We start from the raw sequence: 20,548 nt of genomic DNA, 5'->3' as shown, positions 1-20,548 counted from the left end.
TTAAGACTTTTCTCCTTTAATAATCGATAAATTAAACTGCGACCGAATTAGTTTTTAGGGGTTTGGAACACGTGGATAAAAGTTTTGTTTGTTTTATTTTATCTGTTTAGGCATTAGTTAGGGCCTATTGCTGCTTTGTTTATCTCTAAATTTGTTAGAAATTTAGTTATCGATAAGTGATTTAATAATCGGGCTCTGTAATATTTCTAAGGTGATATGAAACATACATATGTACATTAGTCTGGAGCGAAACTTCTGTTTCAGTTTTAAGAGAAAAAATTATTTTTGTTTTAAACCTTTTACATTTATATAAAAATTACCAAATGTGACGGGTTGAGTCAATCAAAATTTATTGTAACGCTTAAGGAAAGCATGTTGTCGTTTAAGACTTTTTTTAAACTCCAATAATGACCACAAAATTTTTTTTAAAGTTGATAACTTTTAATTTTCCATAAAGAGGACTCTTTATAGCTTCTAGAACACTTATCGAAATAAAACTTTTAACTCGAAAATTTACTTTAAAACTGAGTGCCTCTAGATGTTAAAACAAACATTTTTTTTTTGTCCAAAAATTTTCTTTTTTTATAATCTACAGATTTTACCCCCAGGCTAAGCAAAAAAAGATTATTATTTTTCGCTCCACCCTAATGTACATAGGTATTCTTTGACTTAATAACTATCTAGACCCTCAATATTAGATTGAAAAGGTTATGATTTTTTCGGAGGATTTTAGAGGCATTAATTTGAGGGTTCTGTTTATCAATTTTAGCCTCTAAATGAACACTCTTATAGAATCTTTAAAATCTCTTTCACTAAATTTGGTATTCTATACAAAAATTTTAAATTTTTTCAAGTTCTGAACAAAAAAAAAAATAAATTTATATTTTTTGTGTGCAAGTTAGGTTAGTTTTGGCTAAAAACCCTATTTGCTTATGATTGCTTTTTTATGCCGATAAAACAAAAGATATTGATATCAATACATAAATCGTAAAGAAATGCTAAAAAAATTATATAGTTTTTTTTAATATGCGCTGATAATTAAAAATTTTTTATAAATAAATTTAAAAAAATTTCAGTGTAAATATTAATTATGTACATGTGGATTTACATGTGGTTCGTGTCTTTACTGTACAAATCTCAAAATTATTGGAAAGGCTTATCAACAAGCAAATATGTCTGTATGTATATGTTTACAATACCAAATACAGGTTAGATACAGTAAACTCTCTATATATGTATATATAGCGCCTGGGTAAAGAAACGGGTTGAGCAAACTCTAGTGTTCGTTGTGGTTTTCCAAAAAAACAAAAAATATATATTACAAACCAATCACTTATTAGCCACAACAACGATTAAACTGGTATGTATGTATGTATATGGCGAATATTAACTGTAAATTTTTGTGTACAAGAGTATTCAAATAGCGGTATACAAATGAATAGGTGATGTTGGGCAGTCCATAAACACTGGCAAATCTTTACGAAAAATGCACAAAAAGCCAGAAAGCCGGAGGCGAAAGGGAAACACTACAGACGCGCCCCCAAGCCATATTTATATGTATGTAACATAAAGAGATATGTAAGGAAGTGTATGGTTTTTGTGTTGTTTTGTTTTTGTAAACGCTTTCGGGTTGGGCGGGTGGCAAGATTGTTATTTCATTATTGAAGTATTATATGTCTAACTCATAATAGTAACTGCATATGTATATGTAAGTACGTATGTATATTATGTACATATTAGTAGCTTGTTTGTGTTTGCTTTAGGGATTGTTGTTAGTATATAGAGTAAGATAGCGGTTAGGTTATATTATTTGATAGTTTATATATATGTAGTATATAGTAGTAAGAGTAGGTTGAGAGTAGTGGTAGTGATAGTAGAAACATACATATAGTAGTTGTAGTTAGTGGTAGGCAACCAAAGTTGGTAAAAGAAACGCAAAACGCACTTCAGCTCAGGAACTCAGTAAAAAGTCTCTGTTAGCGCTAATTGCAACAAAAAAATTGTGTTGTAACATTTCGCTGTTACAAAATTTTGAAAGAATAAACAACATTTAGTTCTAAATAGCTGGTTCTCAGAAAGATTGTTTTTGTTTTTTTTTTACAAAGCAGCGCTAGTGAAAATTAACATTTGTATGGCATACTATAACGGTAAATACGAATGCAAAGTAGCTGTTAAATATTGTTTACAGTGCAACACCCTTCTATAAGGGATTTTGAAAGTGTTTTCAAACTTCAAAAAACATTTAAACAGTTATGCATTTGCGTTTTAACATCCTAAAATGTTGCCGGCAGACGCATTCGCTGGTTTTGTTTTTATTAACATAAATATTTGGTTATAGAAGCGCAAGGCTAACTTCGAAGCTATAAAAAAAAAAAGTACTCTAGAAAAAACTTCACAATTTTCCATTTTGTCTAGATGGTAAGTAAACTCATTCGATAAATTTATTTTTTGGGCAGTTTTATAATATTGGTGTTCGCCTACCGCATGGGGATAATGAATTTCGGCTAATTCACAACAACATTGGTAACGCAGTATAGCACGACCACTCTTTCTGAAATATTACGGGCATAAGAACATGAAAAAATTAAAATTTATTAATTTAAAAAGTTTTTATTTATTTATTTTTTTTTCTTTTAAATGAAATGTAATAACTTGAAAATTTATGCTTTAGTATTTTGTTTAAAAAAACAAGAAAAGTTCAATGCTTATAAAGTATGTAAATATATGCATGGGTTGTATATAAACGGGTTTAAACTTTTGAATTAGCATTTAATATTAAAATAATTAATTAATTTAAAAATTAGCGATTCTTACTAAAAAATATTTGTATTTAAAAGTATTTTTAATGAATTTCAAGTGTTTATATTTTATTTAATTTTCGACTGCTATCTAGCTTAATTATGAAAGTGTGTAATCAAAGTATTTAGTCAACTAATTTTAATAATAAATAATTTTTGATTTGGACGTAGACAAAAAATTAGCATATTAACACAAGCACAAATGAAATGATTAGATATTTTTATTAATTTTTTCTTGTATCAGTTGAAATTTGGTCTTACCTTAGCAAGCGTGTTATATAGTCTGGCCAGTTTTCGGGGAACATAACTAGGAAAAAGCCAACAGCGATTAATATGACACCAGCCAATTTCATGCCAGCAAATGTGGCGCCGTACAGTACAACGTCCAGAGCTGGCATAAATATAAAATGTATAAGAAACTTTAATATTAATGTCTGAAAAAATGTTTAATTTAGGATCTACGATGAAAAAAATTATTACGAAATAAAATGTTTTTTCTAACGGCCGTTTTAGCTCGAGAGACAATGTCTCGGTCATGAAAATCTTCTTTACAACCATTTATAGGCGGCTAGAAACATGAAGGACCATATTGTCGGATAATAAGAAGTCTTACTAAGCTAATCTCAAAAGGAGACAGGAAAGGTATTAAATGGGTAGGCTTCAGAAGGCAAGCCAAGACATCTTGACATAAAGAGATTTATTGCATTGAGAACATAAGTTAGGAAAATGAAGGTGAAATTCTCTAAACGGTTCCCGAAAATGTATAGCTGATGGATATGTCACAAAAGGATGCAATGTCTAATCTCATCTTGAGACTTCTTTCACGTCTTGACTAAATAAGCGTTATAGCATCTTCAGCCTGCATCGTCCATAAAGCAACATCCAATGCACGTAAGATGTCGTCGTAGACTAACGAGACCGAAAAGGCCGAGATGAAAATCTAATAATCTATTCAAAATAAAAATGATTTAGATTTTGGATTTCAGTCTCAAATGCGGACAGACTATCCGTAAAATATATACTACAATATTATTAGTTAAGATATGGTAGTTCAAAGATGTAGCGATCGAGAAGATGTGTAGACAAAAATGCAGTACCTCTCTTTCATACATTTTCCAAATGACTGAAAGAGCGCAATTGGTCTATTAACTGGAAAACTCGAAAACATGTCGTCGTCGTCTTTTTCGCTAATTCTCTAGTTTCATTTGCAGTGCTTTGTCAAAATGATATTCATCTTATTGAAACCCTAATCAACAGCCTCAGTGATAAGCAGCTGAAAACTTCTATTGTCGCAGCTAGAAATCTAATGGTTCATCTACTGTAAAGCTAACGGTTTTGACAAAAATGGGATACATGTAAAACTCAATATGACGAGCTCTTTGAAATACAACAATTCAGAAGCTGATTTTGTAGCTATCTTTGAAGTGGTCATCTACTGAAATGACCAAGGAGAAGCTGAGCTCCTTTCTTTCTTGTATACTTCTTATTCTGATTGATGTGGTCATAATTATTATTTATAGTGTTATAGATAACGCTAAACTGTGCTCAATAGAGTATTTCCCCCTACTTTCGGTCCTTACACTTACCTCCTGAAACTGGCACTGCTGTTATCAAACCCAGCGTAACAAACATATTATAAGTGACCGCTGCGCTGAATTGCATTAGTATGTGGAAAACTGAAATATTAAAAAGCATTTAATAAACTTTTTATATAGTTAACAGTAGTGCATTTACCCAATAATAAAATACTGGCGATTAATAAAATAATCCATGGCATACGATCCGGTGGCATGCTCTCATAGCCCGCCAAATAAAGGCCCACACAGACGGGCCATAACAGCAACGCATTCAGGAAGCCGAGAGTGGTGAAAGCGAAAGCAATTTGACCAATCGGCGGATCACCCATCACTTTGCGGAACATAACCTAAAAGCAAAGTAAATATATGATAAAGAGAGAGGTAAATAGCATGCGAAACATTTCCGCAATGCGAACACACAAACAATATGCAAATGACGCACGGTCGTAATACCCACCCTGAATACGGCATAACCAGCAGCGCCTAGTGTTGCCAGCACAACGCCGCTCAGCGTGCGACTCTCGGTAATGCCGTCCATGTAGGCGAGCAGCGCAATGCCCGTGTCGCACAGAATAACCGCAACAATCTAGAGGAGATTAAAAAGCAATTAATTGAATTTATTTCGGTAACAATTTAATGCCATGTCACACGGCGCTTCAGGTACACATACCCGCACGCCCACAAACTGTTCGTGTAAAATGACCCAAGACAGCAGGTAAACACAAGCGACATTGGTTGCAAACAGCGCCATCGCGTCGGTGGCAAATAGTACGCGTAGGGACATGGTGTATAAGTAAGTGGTCACCAGCCAAAGGATGCAGAAGGAGAGACAACGGTTAAGGAAGCGACCTATGCGGAAGGTTTAGGTGAGTTACATAGATCAAATACATTATTCTGGGCTCTTACCGATGGTGAAACCACGATCGCGGAAACCGCGCAAGACATCGCCCAAGATCTCGCCTGGTTTGTCACATTTGCGCAACGACACACGTCCCAAGATGTAGATGGGAAAGAAGAAGAACGAAAAATTTGTGAAGAACCAAGCGGCAAAGAAGGGCGCACGAAATACTGTCGACTCTGGCGAAATTGGCTGTGCGACATGGAAAAATTTTGTAGCATCCTCCATATCATCGGCGCTCAAGGCGTTATCACTTATGCCCAAAATATTTCTTGGATCATCGTCATCATCCATATTTGTGACCAAGTCCAGCTCGATGGCGCGATTGGATGTGCTATCGATGTCATCTGCCGTAATACTAGCATACGTGCTGCGATTCAAGTAGAGAAATTTGATACAGTGCGTTGCGCCGACCCACGACGCGGTGACGAGTATGGTGACACAAACACCAAAGTACATCTGTGCAGAAACAAGGCGTTGTATAGACCAAAATGTTAAATTTCAAGCTTAACTACTAAAAATACAATTACTCACCTTCCGCGCCAGTTCGGAGCAACACGACTCCTTGCATGCTTTTAATCGGCGAAACCGCACTTCGGTGCCATCTGATCCCGCCTCCAAAGTGGGTGTATCCGGTTCATTTGTACCACTAACAACACAACCGGGCCCCACACCGACAATACCACTTACACCACAACTACTTACGAAACTGCCACCGCCAGCACCAAGTCCACGTCGCAGACCTGGATGTGTGCCAATCGGCGTCGACGCATCACGTGTATCCGGATGTATTGTTATAACTTCACTCGGATCCTGTTGACTCGATGATATTGAGTCTTGGTGGGCAATTTGTGGATTGCTGGAGTTGAGCGCATTACTAAACCCACCATAGGGACCATTCGGAGAGTCACCGGTTACGACAACGGATGGTGTACGCACCCGTTTCGGGTTGAAAATGGCGGGTATCTCTCCGTCACGGGTCATGCTATCGATGATTCGTTGTGCGCTCACAATGATGACGATACATTATTTTTCGGCTGCGGGTTTAGAGTTAAGCGACTATTAGTTAGTTAATGAATTGACGTCACGGTAATTTGACAGCTGCAAAAAATTGAGGAACCCAAAATTTAGTAAGGATTAGGTGATAATTGTAATTGTAGAAAATATCGATAAAACAATGGAAACCGTCGAGTCCGGCTGTCATCGGTACATCATGTACCATACGTCTTAACCCCATGGACCCCAAAGGCCTAGAGTTAGGAAAACCTCTTACGAAAGGTAGATAAAGGAAAACAAGATTTCAATGTTGACCTCCATTACCTCTAATTCTGGTAATTTGAGAATATGTGCCAAGTTCCAAAGTTAAAAGAAAGTCCAAATTTATTATGCATAATTTGGTTGCATGCAAAACCTCAACTTTCTTATCAAATTCATGCATCTGGAGGCTTTACGTGTGGAAATTAATTAAAACTAACTTAACCTCACAATCGTCAATCGTGAAGTGTTTCGTACGTGCACGAGTGAATGTGAGCTGCACACATGCGTGCAATGTTGGCGGCAATTCTGCGAAGCGCCAAATTGCGAACGTGCAAATGACGATATAATTTATTCGCATTACGATTAGGCGAAGGTTCAAGCTCCAGTTGTACTGTTATAAATTTACACGTCGACATACACACATACCTACATACATATGTATGTACGCAAACACACTAAAAAAACCTTAGCCATACTAACCGTAATCGCCGCCATGTTTGATTAACGGCCACAGGCCATGCACACTTCGGCTTCCCTGCGATCAACTTGTTTTTCAAACTACCGAATTGTTCCGAGCGAAAAGTGAGAAAAATGAATTAAAAACGCTTTTAACGGACTAAATAAAAATCCGTTAAGTGTTGCACGTCGAAGCGAAGAAACGGTTAACTGTCAACTGTCAACTTAGAGGCACTTTTTTGACAAATAAGCGTAAAAGCCGCTATTACGTGACTCGCACGTGTTTACATTATACATATGTGTGTGAGTATGAGTGAGTGTGTGGAAGAGATTCAATGCGTTGAGTGTTGTGAAGGCTTAAAGGGAGGCCGACGAGATTGAATTGAGGTCTACGCGACACAACCTTAAACAGTGTCAAGTACAACGACAACACACTCACATATACACAGACGCTACCGCTAAACGTCATTACAAGGCATCGAGTCGCATTATTATGCGATTTGGTTGTTGGCCTAATGAGCGCTGTAACAAAGCAATTTCGACGGTCTTTGCTCTGGTCCATGATCTGTGTGTTTGTTGTAAAATTTCTTTTACAACTCATTCGGTGAAGGTCACTGAAGGCAATGTCAGCCTAAAAATGTCGTAATTTACACATTTATGATTGAGAAATGTTGGGCTTGCATGTTGCTGTTGAAAATTTGCATATGTCACGTGATCTCCTCAACTCAAACACGTACTTGGATGCATATAGTACATACTTGTATGTATGTAGTATGGAACGGTACATGAATGTATATATGTAGTATGGAACGGTACATGAATGTATGTAGTGGTAACTGCTGCAGCTGAGTATATTCGGCTGAAAACTCGCCCCAAAATACCTGCCAAGGCTGTGTTGGCTTAACTGTTATTATTACAATATCCTTACACTTTTCGTTTCGCATTGGCATTTGCATTTTTTATGCGCTCACAAGTGTTTGGTTCACGCAATTTCAGAAGCTTTAATTAAAACGAAGCAGAGTTGTGTGTTGTAATAGCGCATGGGGCTGGCATGACAGAAAACGACAGGGTTATTCAATTGGGATAGGCTGATGTGGGTGGTGATGCCTAACTAAATCGTGTATGACGGATGACAGGGTAGAAGTTCAAACTATACAAAATTTGTTCTCAAAATAAATGTGAGAAAGATGACTTGACACTAAAAAATTGAGTCTCTAATCTTTGAAGAGAAAAATTTGCTGTTATTAAAAAGTCAGATCGGTTATTCAACGGAGTCTCGAGAAGTTTGTAACAGAACACCAGACAGTTAGCTACTCAACTCTACGAAGAACTCAGGCTTGAATTCAACTTAAACAAGAAGAAACGTTATTTCGGTTACACCGAAGCTTTTTCTATAATATTCCGATCTGGAAAATCTGTTCGCAGCGTTGACGTGAACAATAATATGTTGACCATATGTTGATCATGAAGATACATCGTCAAATAAAAAGGTTTTTCATACAAAGACTTGATTGTAATCGTATCGTGATCGTACAAATTGTATGGCAGCTATCGACGTTTTCGACAAATTGTTAGCTTCTTGTGGAGAAATGTCGTGGCAAACACCCATCTAGATAAGTTATAAACCATAATGCCGTGTTTATCTCACGTTATTTTTGTTATGACTAATATATCTTCTTATACCAGACATCAGTGGTTTGCCATTTCGGGGCGAAAGATGCTGAAATAGGCAGCTCAAACATCTGAGTTACGGAACGCGTACTATATAAATCTTCTACTTGCATTCATCTTTTGGAACACACCTAAAATAAAGCAAAATTAAGCTACATAAAAGTTTCCCAACTCAAAAGTTTCTCAAACGAATGCTAGGGAACCGACTGTTTCAAAATGACAGACTTTGGCAAGCTAATGGCTGGTGCTTAGACAAAAACGGTTCTGTGATTTCATTGCTTTTACGAAGCTTAGAGACCAGATAACATCATATTTTAGATTATAGAATGAGAAGAGGGAACGTAAAAAACCGTCAAATTGAGTGTGTGCGAAAACGTAAACACTTTTGTAAACTCGTGAAGGGTCATAAACCTCGATTATTTTAGTACAACATGTTGCTACAGAGTATAATAATTTTGTTCACCCAAATCTAATCGAGATAGATATGGAGTTATATATATGTATATATATATTCAGGATGAAAAGACGAGTTGCAATTCAAGTGAGTGTCTGTCTTTCCGTATGTCCATCCGTGCAAGTGATAGCTTGAGTAAAAATTTAGATATCTTAATGAAACTTGGTACATGTATTTCTTGGCATCCAAGGGCGTTGGTATGTAATTTAGTGCAGGAGATTTTTTAAACTAAATTCAATAAACGAATAATTGCGCCACAACAATGAATAATTTATAAATAATAATTTTCACGTAATTAAATTGTTTATATTATCGATTATTCAACACAAATCTTTTATGTAATCGATTATTGTAAATAGTCGTTAATTTTATGGATTAGTGAAACGAATCGTATCTATTATCGATTATTGAAATAGGAATCGATTTTTGGAAAAAAATGTTTTTCTCATCGTTTCTGTTATTAATATCAAAAAGAAGTAATTTTCTTTCATTGTGCGCGCTTTTAAAGTTGTCGCATACTTGCTTGCCCTACTGTATAGAGAATATGTATTATTTGCTGTTGATTGCACTGTGTGGAATGAAATGTGCAATTAGGTCAAGTGGAAATTATAAAATTCATTTCAACCAAATTATCTTTGAATGAAAAATGAAAAAAAAACTGACAGTAAACGATTAGAATTATTTATGTATATTATTATATATAAACATATGTTCGTAGCTATGTGAGTATGTAGACTGAGGCATAGACTTAGTGTTCTCCAGCGGCGCAAAGCAATCAACTCAAGTGCCGCATGACAGCAGTAGTAGCAATCCAAGCCAATGCAGTGGCACAGCATGAGCAGCAACAAAGAACATGAAAAATGCAAAAAGCAAATAAAGGTCTACAAATAATAAAAGGTGGCAATAGCATTGGCAGGCGCAAAAACAAAATATTATATAAAATAAATAAGATAAATGAAACACAATGTCTACAAGTGAAAGCAGGCTGTGGAAAAATAAAAGTAAGGCATAACAACAACCAAACAAGTTTGATGTAGCACACTTTGAGGCGTCTTGCTAGTATTGTCTCATTTGTATATGTATGTGACAATGCTAACTTGTTTACCAACCGACTATTTGTGTTTGTGTGAGTATTAAAAATATAAAGATATAAACTTTCATATGTAAATATGTGTGTGTATATAAATAGGCAGCTTAGTAGCCACCAACAACCGAGCCCAAGTAGCGAGTGCTGCTTTGGTAAAATCAAAAGAGAAAACAGAAATCAAGCTCATCTAAACGTCACCAACACCCACAACTTGTCCGTGCATTTGAGTGTTTGTGGTGAGACCGGCGGGGTGCTCAGTGATGAAACGATTGAGGCTCGTGGCAGTCTATTAGGCGGGCTATCTAAAGCCACAAGACTTGACAAGTAGCAGGCCTTTGCCTTGTACACCAACTACCCATTTTCGTGGTCAGGGCTGTGCCAATTAATATTCTAAACAGCTGTGCAAGTACACGCGCCTATATGTATGCTAATGCTTTTAACTTGTCAGCTTGGAGATGGCTTCGTTAGTTGGAATAACGTTGTGTACAACAGGTGGACCGACGAGCTGTTATGGACTGACAACACACTACCGTTATAAGTGTATATTTGTATATACCAGAAGTTAGTGTGCTCATATTTAAGATTGCATGTGCGTGTGTGTTCGCATATCTATTATTTATTGGTTCGTACTTGCAGCGCTTACAGTCGCAATTGAACAATCACTTGGAGCAAGGTGAAATTATTTGTATGCGGTCTATTTATTTATTTATTTCTTGCATTCTTTTTGGACGACCGCTATTCCGTCGATCTCTGAGTTCCTTTCGAATATTGCTCTTTTTTTTTATTTTTAACGTTCTGTCTGTCTTCCCATGACATTTCATTGCATTTTTGCTGCAGTTGTCTGACGATTTGAGTCTGCATTGTTACTGTAACAGAAGGACATGCACACATAGACACTTTTAGTGGTCTATAATATAACATCTAATGGATAATATGGATACGAGAAATATGGAGGACTGATGTGCGTATTTGAGTATTATTTTTGTGAGAGCAAATGAGGTAAGCCAGCTAATTGCTCCTATACGTAGACACATACATACATATATACAATATATGTTCATGCATTTATATGGCGCAATTACAATAGAATTACTTTGACAGTGACATATTCAAATGAAATGAAATTTACAAATTCGAAGGGAGATTAAATTACAACAATGTAACCTGGAAAGGTTGATTTTAGTAACAAATTTTGAGGTGTTTAATCAAAAAAACCATGTAAATTAATTGTATAATTACCTTACACTAATCAATAAGCTCGAGTTCAATACTATTCCTCCTCGAAATCGAAACTTCATTAATTTTATATGATAGTACCAATTTTTTGATGCAAACCAGTTACATATATTAATATTAAATTTTATGCTGACTGAATTATTATTTAACAAGAAAAAACGTTTACTTCAAAAGCTATAGCCGATTAGTTTGTATGGCAGCTAAATGATATCGTGGTCCGATATGACAAGCAGCTCCTTGGAAAGAAGAGGATCTGTGCAAAATTTCAGATCGACATCTCAAAAACCGATATATTAGTTCGCGCATATACAGACAGACAGACGGATAGACGATCATTGGCTCGTCTCGCTGGTTTTACAGGGTTTCGACCTTTTCTTCAATGTGCTACAAAACTTTGTGGTAAACTTAATATACGAGTAGTTAAGGTTATAATTAGTAGGGAGTAATAGCCAAATCGAATTAAAGGATAAAATCAAATTTGTACGCAAAAAACCGTGTTATATTGTAATAAATAACAAAAAAGACGTGTTGAAAGATAATTTCCTTTATGATAATAGTGCTGTGATTATTGATTACTTGAGTAAAAATGGAGATAGCATTTCTTTATGCGCTGTGAAAATGGCACAAGCATTCCCAGGCAGGATGGCAGGAACGGCTTTATAGGCGATAGTGTAAAAATTGGACAATGGGTGTGGTTCCACTCACTTTTAGATGAAATCCTATATCCCAGAAACTATTTAACCAATTTCAACGAAATTTGGTGTATGAGGTTATTATATTATTACTATTGCACTATAAGTTTTTGAGGACCCAGACACCAAATCTGTGGATACTAGTGCATTTGGCTGGCTTTTAACTGAACATATCGGTCAGTCTATGAGTTCTAATATTGATATTCAGGGAGAATATTTTTGTGATAACAGCATGTCCTTATGACAAAAATGGGTAAAATCGGGTGAATACTTACCTTAGCCCCCATATTAACAATATAAATATTTTCGAACTTCCGGTTGACTTTATGCTGCATCTATCGTTCAATATATAAGATATGTTAATGAAATTCCAGAATGTAAATAATGGATGCAATGCTTCCAACTTTTAATTAAAATATATACGAAAATCCGGTATATCACTTTACTTTGCGAGAGTATAGAATGTTCAGTTACACTGAACTTAGACCTTCGTTACTTGTTGTTATTAAGTTTAGCCAAATATTTATTTGTTATAAGCGCTGTAGGTTAGGTTTGAAGGTCATCTAAGAGTGGTTTCCGTAAACGCTCCGTTTTAACAGGGTGGAGCCAAAGTAAAAGGGGTGTCAATTATATAGGTTTCAGGAGGTACACATGGGTATATTGCATGGTAAGCTTAAGACCACAGAAACATATTTTGAGTACGCCAGGGTTCAGTGCAAAAATTCTCAAATGAAATGGATATATTGCCTTTCTAACAGATTTGGCTTAACTTTTTAAGCGAAATTTTCGTACCGAAAGTGTGAACAATTTCAAAATTTCTATAGATTTACTTGGATCTAAGAATAATGACAAACATTGACGGGTGTGGTTTTCAGGCGGAAGATATTTTTATCCTTATTAAAAAAAAAAAAATAAGATAAAGCTAGTCAATGCCGTCAGTATGATAACGTAACAAACCACTAATAACTATATTGGAGGAATTTTCGTAAAGAGTCAACCATATATGTATAGTTTAAATAACTTAGACTAAAAATGCCATCCAAGCATATGTTATGAAGCAAATCGAGATAAAAGCTTTTCTCTAATAACAGCAATTTTGTACTGTTTACCAACCATTTATTTTAAATTTAATCATTCCACACACAAAATAAGAAATCCACGAAATTACACGAAGAATAATGTATTAATGTAATTGCGAGTGAATTTTGCACAAGCTGAGCACTGGCAATTTGAAATGATAAATGCGAACTGGACATGCAATGATTACAGTGAAGCCAACAGCAGTAATAAATAGTTCGCGAGAGAGGAAGAGATGATGCAGAAAGATAGCTATTACAATGTGAGTTGTCTTAGGCATATATATGGGATGAATAAATGTACGACTTTTTCGAAGAATATTTCAAACCTAATGTAAGGGACACAGGGAGTCCAAAATTTGTTCACAAAAGTAAACTGAACAAAAACTCGTGTGGACACAAGTCATTTTATTATCTACATATTGTATATTAATGTATATATGTATTAAACAACGCGGTTTCTAGTGGCGCCATCTGTCTGAAATTGTTATCCCTCAATTGTGTATTCTTCAGTGTTGTCGTATGAAATTTATATAACAGCTGGCTTGTATAACAGCTGAGATATCGCGCTACATGTGACATTACATTTGTAGTGTCGGTCGGAAAATGAGCATCGAACAAAGAGCCAACATTAAGTTTTGTTTTAAACTTGGTAAAACTTTTATCAAAACTCATCAAATGATGAAACAAATTTATGGCGATGATTGTCTATCCCGTAGCCGTATTCACGAGTGGTTTAAACGTTTTCAAGAGGGACGGGAGGACTTGGAAGACGACGAACGTTCGGGCCGGCCAAAAGATGTTGTGAACGAAAAAAACACGGAAATTGTGCGTGAATTCATTAAAAAAAGAGCTGAAATCATCGCTTAAATATATGGAATCGGAATTATCGATATCCGGAGCGTCGATTTATCGTATTTTGACAGAAAATTTGGGCCTCAGAAAGGTTTGTGCTCGATTTGTCCCGCACACTTTGAAACAACACGAAAAATACCTCAGAATTCAACATTCAATTTGACCAAAAATCGCATTCATATCATCAACCATTCACCCTATTCGCCTGATATGGCCCCTTGCGATTTTTATTTGTTCGGAAAACTACATTTGGCCATGAAAGGAAACCGCTATGCTGACGTTGATGCCATTCAAAAGGCGACGACCGCCATCCTCAACGCTATACCGACAAATGACCTAAAAAAGTCATTCGATAATCTTCTTGAACGTGCAAAACGTTGTGTTCAGGCGGAAGGAGACTATTTTGAAGGCGACCAAAAAATTAAAAAAAAAAAAAAAATAATATTCCTTTTTTAATTAAAGTCCTGAAACTTTTGTATTGCACCTTGTAGTATGTCCTAAGTCATAAATGGAACAATATAATCTTTTTGACTATTTTCAATTGCTATAGCCACTTGCTTATTGTTTAGCTTCTTTTCAATGGTCTCTAAAATATTAACGGAAAGTATATGCTGAAGTTAACATATAAATTCTCTGCCTGAGGAAATGACTTAAATCTTCTTGAACCATCCAATTGTGTATAGGGCTTATATACAGTTAGAAGGCCGAAAAAAGTGAATTTTCCAAAAACATTTTCTGAGAAAACTTTAAAATTTATTGATCCAAAAATGTATACACGTATTACGGTATCTTTTTACTATATTTTAAGACTTAGTACTAGTAAAAATATTTATTTGGAAAAGAGCTACAGCTGATCTCCCGGAGCTCTTCTCAAATAAGACGTTTTTCGGTGACCACTATATCTCTGAACTGGATCATCTTAAATTAAAAAACCAAATAGGTTTCGTTAAAGTAATGTTAAATCTAGTAATTAATCGATGTCTCTAGTTAACTAAGTATTTTGGCCAGATGCCGTTTTTAGTGACTGTTGTTCACCCAGTTTCCAGCCTTGGTGGAACTTTTGGTTATACTCGAATTTTGAATTTATTATTCTATGAAGTAGTAGTATTACAGCAAAAACAACAAATATTGTCCTATTATGAATATAAACAATTATATGTTGCTTACAAATATATTATATCGTAATGATACTACTGTACTTGTATTAGAGACTTAAATACAGTATTCTGCTAACAATATATTATATTTATACGTAAATAGATTGACTGCTTAGGCAAATATTTGCGAAATAAATATTTTGTGTGCTTATGTACTGCCGTTACTTAAAATAAGCGGTAATCAAACGCGCATACCTAGTTACACACACATATGTACGCATGTGTGCGCGTCTAAAAGCTGCCAAGAAATTGCCTTGGGAAGACAAGCACACACTCAACATGGCGTATACGCGACATGACAGTTTTATGGAGCTGGTCAAACGCAACGTTAAATGGCCTGTCTACCGAAAAAACAAAACAAAAACAATAGAAAAAGGCGATGTAACGAGACAGTCAACAAATAACAAGAGACTGAGGAAAAAGCAAGCCACAAAAATATCAAGTAAAATGCAAACAATGTTCACTGGAGGAAAGACGAAAAAAAAAAGATACACAACAACACAAGATAAACCACTGAAAGGCCTTCAGGCATAACACAAAAAGCGCTTTGTGGCTGTGAGTGGCATAAACACTGAAAACCGACAGATATCAAAAGAAGAAAACACAAACGTAAAAGCAGAGTGCCAAACGAAAGGTGAACGAAGCGATGGCGCTTGGTTGACGGTGAGGAGCATGCAGCTTTACACTTTCATTCATACGATTTGATGTTGAACGGCGGCAAAACGGAAGTAGGAAATGCATTAAAAGGCAATGAGGCGCTTTCTACATGCCATTGAGCGAGGCGAAATGAAAAAACAAAAGACAAAAAAAAAAATAAAAAAAAGTAAAGAACAAGAAAAAAATAAAATAAATGTAAAAAATACGAATGTGGTTAAACGCGCAGCGCCTTCTGTGTTTCTTTTTGTTTTTTGTCTTTTTTCCGCTTTTGTGTTTATGTTTCATTTCTTACATTTGCGCTTACAAGCGCGGTCACTACGGGGTACGAATTGCACATTGCTGTTTGTGGTTTTTCCTTTGCGTTTTCCATCTGAGTTTTCCTTCTTTTTTTGTGTGAACGCTTAACAGCTGGGTTGGAATACTTTTCGTAATTACCTAAGTTCTACTGTGAGTTGGACAGCCTTCTACCATACAAGATTTTCTTTGCTTTGCACTTTCCTTCATCCTTGCTTTGTTGGGATTATTTATTTATTTATTTTTTATATTTTATTTTTGCTTTCAACAGCTTATCTTCGTATACTTGTGTGTAATCCAACATGCTTCGCGCACACACAGACAAACTCTTATTTATGCATGTGTATATATGCGCATGTTTAAATAGGACACGAAGCTCAGTGGCCGAGCACATTTATTCCCTGACTTGGCCAACATCGTAACATCGTGGGTTAAATGCCATGTAGGAAAATTAGAGTGGATTGTGTAGCTTATCTTTAAAGTGGTAAAATGTGTTTATGGATATTTAATTCAATTACTTGATTTTTGTGAATTGAATCTATATCATTTAATACAAAAGTCTTTGAACTTGTTAATTTGTTTCGATTGTTTTAGGGAAAAAGTACGCATATCCGAGTCCTTGTAGAATTTTCTCAAACTTCGATTGTGTTTTTAAATAACTCAAAGATTCTGAATTTGTTTTTAAAAGAAAAGGGAGCTTCACTTTATTGTTTTCAGGTAAGTATATCTTTGAGGGAATAACATGCTACTAAGAAAACTACTTCCCAAACTTTCAGTTTTGGCATTATCCATTACTCTCTCTCAAATCGATCGGCTGCATAGCTCGATACGCGGAATAAAAATTATAAATCCTAATAACCCTCTTTCTAAGCGATGACCGTACTTTAAGTCATCTTCTTCAGCTTAATTTTAGGTAAAGTCCTAAACACGACCTCTCCTTTTTTAGATGACAGAATATTTCTTGGTGCGATGCTTAACCCTTTAAGAAAAAGGATCACAGATTTGTTAGACTTTATTGCTACCTTTTTCCTTAGAGACCTACAAACTTGACGAACTCTAAAAATGCGCGGCTGAGTACAGAGTATATGGTTAGTTGACAAGCTGAGTCGATTTAGCCATATCTGTCTATTTGTGCGTACTAGTCTTTAGATTTTTGAAATATACATCTGAAGTTTTGCACTCGACTTTTTCCTTCCAAGAAACTGCCCATTTGTCGGAATGGCCGATATCAGCTTACTATTGCGTATAGTTGCCATACAAACTGACTGATCACAAACAGGATACGTTTTTTCTGGGTTTTTTCTTTGAACCATGATTGATCATCTTATACCTTTAAGAATAAATTTGTCTGTAATTTCGCACAAAGCACAAAGCTCTAAAGAGGGAAATTTTGAGATCCCTTATTACATTAATATTTTCCAATAACTTCTTGATTTTTGATCAAGCTTCTTCTCGTATTTCTGGTGCACGTACTCATTTCATGCAAAAATTATCAAAGCTTTCTATGCTTCACAACTTTTTAACTTCAATCAGGTTTGTAGCTATGTATTTCAACCGAAATCGTTCACAATAATCACTTAAATTTTTGGCTAAAATATCACCGCTGTGCTTGTACAAGAATTATGTGTTCGCGCTTCATGCGTGCTTCGTAGCATACACAACTGTAAGTACGCGCCAGCAGGTTCGTGTGTGTGTTTGTGAATATGTATGCGCCTCAGTACACCCGAACTTGGCATAGCATTTTCAATGTACAATACTTAACTTTTCTCTCCTTATACCTACACAAATTTTCCCTACTTGCCACATACATACACATTTTCGTTCACATCGAACGCTTTAAATTTTTAAATGGGTGGTATTCCCACAATCCCTGAGGTCTTGAACGCATTTCAAATTTAATTACATATTATACTTATGAAAATTGGATGGTATGCATATGTAATTGAAGGCATACCTCTTTTCTTGGCGCTGTGGTTTAAAGTGCCCGCAACATTTTCACCAACAAAATTATGCAATTTCTTTTTAATTGAATTACTTATGGATTAAATGCACTTTACAGCGAGTAATTTGACATGCATATATATTTTATTTTATTTTATTTTAATCTTCTTTACCACATTCACGCCCCCTTTTGCCCCGCACACACGCCTTCACTTTGGCGGAGCACTTTTCTGCACTTGATTACACTCGGAATTTGTGGTCATAATTTCAATTTTTCCACAGCCACATTCCGATGCATACGCAGGGACGCACACAAAATTAACGGCACCGCGTTGAGCCCTTTTCCAGCGCACCACCACCACAATGCAATGCCTCTATAGGCGAGTAACAATAAGCTGCTGTACAAATAATATGTAGATCTTTAAACATTTATTTAATTTGTTCACTTTTTTCTTCCTGCTTTATCTTTTTGTATTTTTATTGCCATAACTGCCAGCGAAGTACCGTTGCCGCGTCGCGTTTCTGTCTGGGGAGCTCCGTTTTGACTGAATTGACCATTCGTTTCGTGTCGTTGGCAGACTTTCTCAAGACAATTGCGCTTGCTGTCGGCTTTGTGGGTGGCGGGTGGAAAGCTCAAAAGCTTCTCTTCACCCCCTTTGGTGGTGTGTTTTCTCTTGTGCCTCTTTTTAACTTTACATCCTCGGCTTTCGGCAGCTGTTTACGTCTGCTCACTGCAGTTTGGCGCCAAAAATGCTTCCCTACTTTGCTATGGGCCCTTCGGCGGTTTGTTTATGTTTGGCTATTACAGCGACACTTGTTGTTGTTACGAGTTGGTGAAAACAAACATTTTTGGTGCATGCGCACGGTTGCTTTCGTCGATATTATTGGCGTTTGGCTCGGTGTCAATGCACTCGTTTGCGTGTCATTTCGTCATCCTTTCATCAAGCGCTGCTAACTTTTATCTGTTTGTTGTTGTTATTTGTTTGTGTGGTATTTTTAAAAATAACAACTAATTTTAAATCGCATGCATAATGAATAATCATGATGCTAATGAAATATAGAAGTGTGTATACCTATAAATGAAGCGTTTTCCAGCACTACACTTTAAATCGCCAGGAGGAAAATCGTGTTATTTATATATGTGCTGAAGTCCACTGAGCAAATAGTTAAGAAAGTTCCAAATCGATGAAAGTCTCTCACTTAGAATTTGTGGTTTGCTAAATAAATTAGAATCTTATGTGGCCATTACTCACAAAAAGTCGCTGCCTAACTTTAACCACTCGATCTCGGCCCCGTTTAAGTAATACTCGGATTGACTTTCAGCTTGAAAGATATTGCCACCACTATGCGTTTTCGTGGAAGCTCCGTCGAATTACTATAATGAAAGAAGATCGGCTCTGAATCTCCTAGAAAATAGCTATTTTTAAGCATCAATTGCCAAATTGGAATGCATGAAAACATAGCATTGCCTCTGCAGTCACGTTACATTTAAAACGATATGATGAATCATGTTTAACAACGAGCTTCAGTAGAATTTTTGAATAATACAACAACATTATGCGCCCCTTATTTACTATACACATACTATCTGATCAAATTTGACCAGAACATTTCCATTTAAACTGCGGTCGCAAGCCAAATGGGTTATGTTTTGGGTATGAAGCGTGTCAATGCTGTCGTGGAATAGAGGTTGCAAAAGAGATAATTAAGACCGTTGCTAAGCACCCTATATTCATTAAACGCACTTATACTGGTGACGAGGTATCGGTTTGTGAATATGACAGCGCAACTGTCTAGCGAATTGCGCGCCACGAATGAGTCGAAACCGAAGAAACCAAAAATCGCTAAAGGCACTAAAGACTTAAGACCATCCTAAGAGGATGCGGCTTATTAAAAGTATTTGTAAATTGTATTAGGCATTGACACGTTGTATTGGCACCAAAGGAGTCTAATATAATAAAGATTTGATTTAAAATACTTGAAAGTTTAGCAAAGAACTCGCTTGTCTCTTTGTATGGGATTACGCACAAAGTTGTTGTATTAAATATACTATAGACTTCTTGAAGGCATCCGATTCCTCTCCTAAACGCATTTTCCTTTGCACTCGGACAGATCTCGGCTATTATTGTGCTACATTATTTGCTTTTGAGTTACTTATTTTTTTGGAAATAGCCATATATTATTCATTTCAACTTGACTTCTTTCCGAGTTCATTCGATTTTCGTATTCTACAATCCGAGAGTGTTGGTCAGGCATGGCCTTTAATATGTATGGTATTTTGTACTTTGCGTTTTAGTGACATAAAGTGACGCCATTCTACATACAAGTAAAGCAGAAGCGAGAAAGTCAATAGTTTATAATAACTATCTTTAAGGTCTTCGGACCATCAATACAAACAATATTCCTTTTAGTTCAGTTATCTTAAGAAAATATTCAAAATTT

At 35.9% G+C, this 20,548-nt stretch overlaps 1 protein-coding gene across 12 annotated transcripts in view; it reads right to left on the bottom strand.

The window, feature by feature from the left end:
- The window catches only part of LOC106621036 (solute carrier family 35 member F3), a 30,435-nt gene extending 11,573 nt beyond the window's left edge, over positions 1 to 18,862 (bottom strand). For 4 of the 12 annotated variants that reach the window (XM_036361191.2, XM_036361193.2, XM_070105947.1 and 1 more), the window contains exons 1-8: positions 18,120 to 18,861; positions 5,808 to 6,374; positions 5,282 to 5,732; positions 5,046 to 5,224; positions 4,833 to 4,961; positions 4,533 to 4,722; positions 4,385 to 4,474; positions 3,060 to 3,189 (exon numbers count right to left, since the gene is read on the bottom strand). In XM_036361191.2, coding sequence (XP_036217084.1) covers positions 3,060 to 3,189; positions 4,385 to 4,474; positions 4,533 to 4,722; positions 4,833 to 4,961; positions 5,046 to 5,224; positions 5,282 to 5,732; positions 5,808 to 6,257 — 1,619 coding nt within the window. In that variant the 5' untranslated portion in view covers positions 6,258 to 6,374; positions 18,120 to 18,861. Of the gene's footprint in view, positions 1 to 2,481; positions 2,552 to 3,059; positions 3,190 to 4,384; positions 4,475 to 4,532; positions 4,723 to 4,832; positions 4,962 to 5,045; positions 5,225 to 5,281; positions 5,733 to 5,807; positions 6,375 to 7,010; positions 7,192 to 16,163; positions 16,390 to 18,119 lie in introns of those variants that run through there. The other 8 variants (XM_070105945.1, XM_070105944.1, XM_070105946.1 and 5 more) reach the window with 5 other exon arrangements.
- Positions 18,863 to 20,548: the final 1,686 nt, after the last annotated feature.

The sequence above is a fragment of the Bactrocera oleae genome, chromosome 2 (genome assembly GCF_042242935.1).
Source record: "Bactrocera oleae isolate idBacOlea1 chromosome 2, idBacOlea1, whole genome shotgun sequence".
Taxonomy (NCBI): Eukaryota; Metazoa; Arthropoda; class Insecta; order Diptera; family Tephritidae; genus Bactrocera; species Bactrocera oleae.
This window is presented reverse-complemented; position numbering and strand designations above follow the sequence as displayed.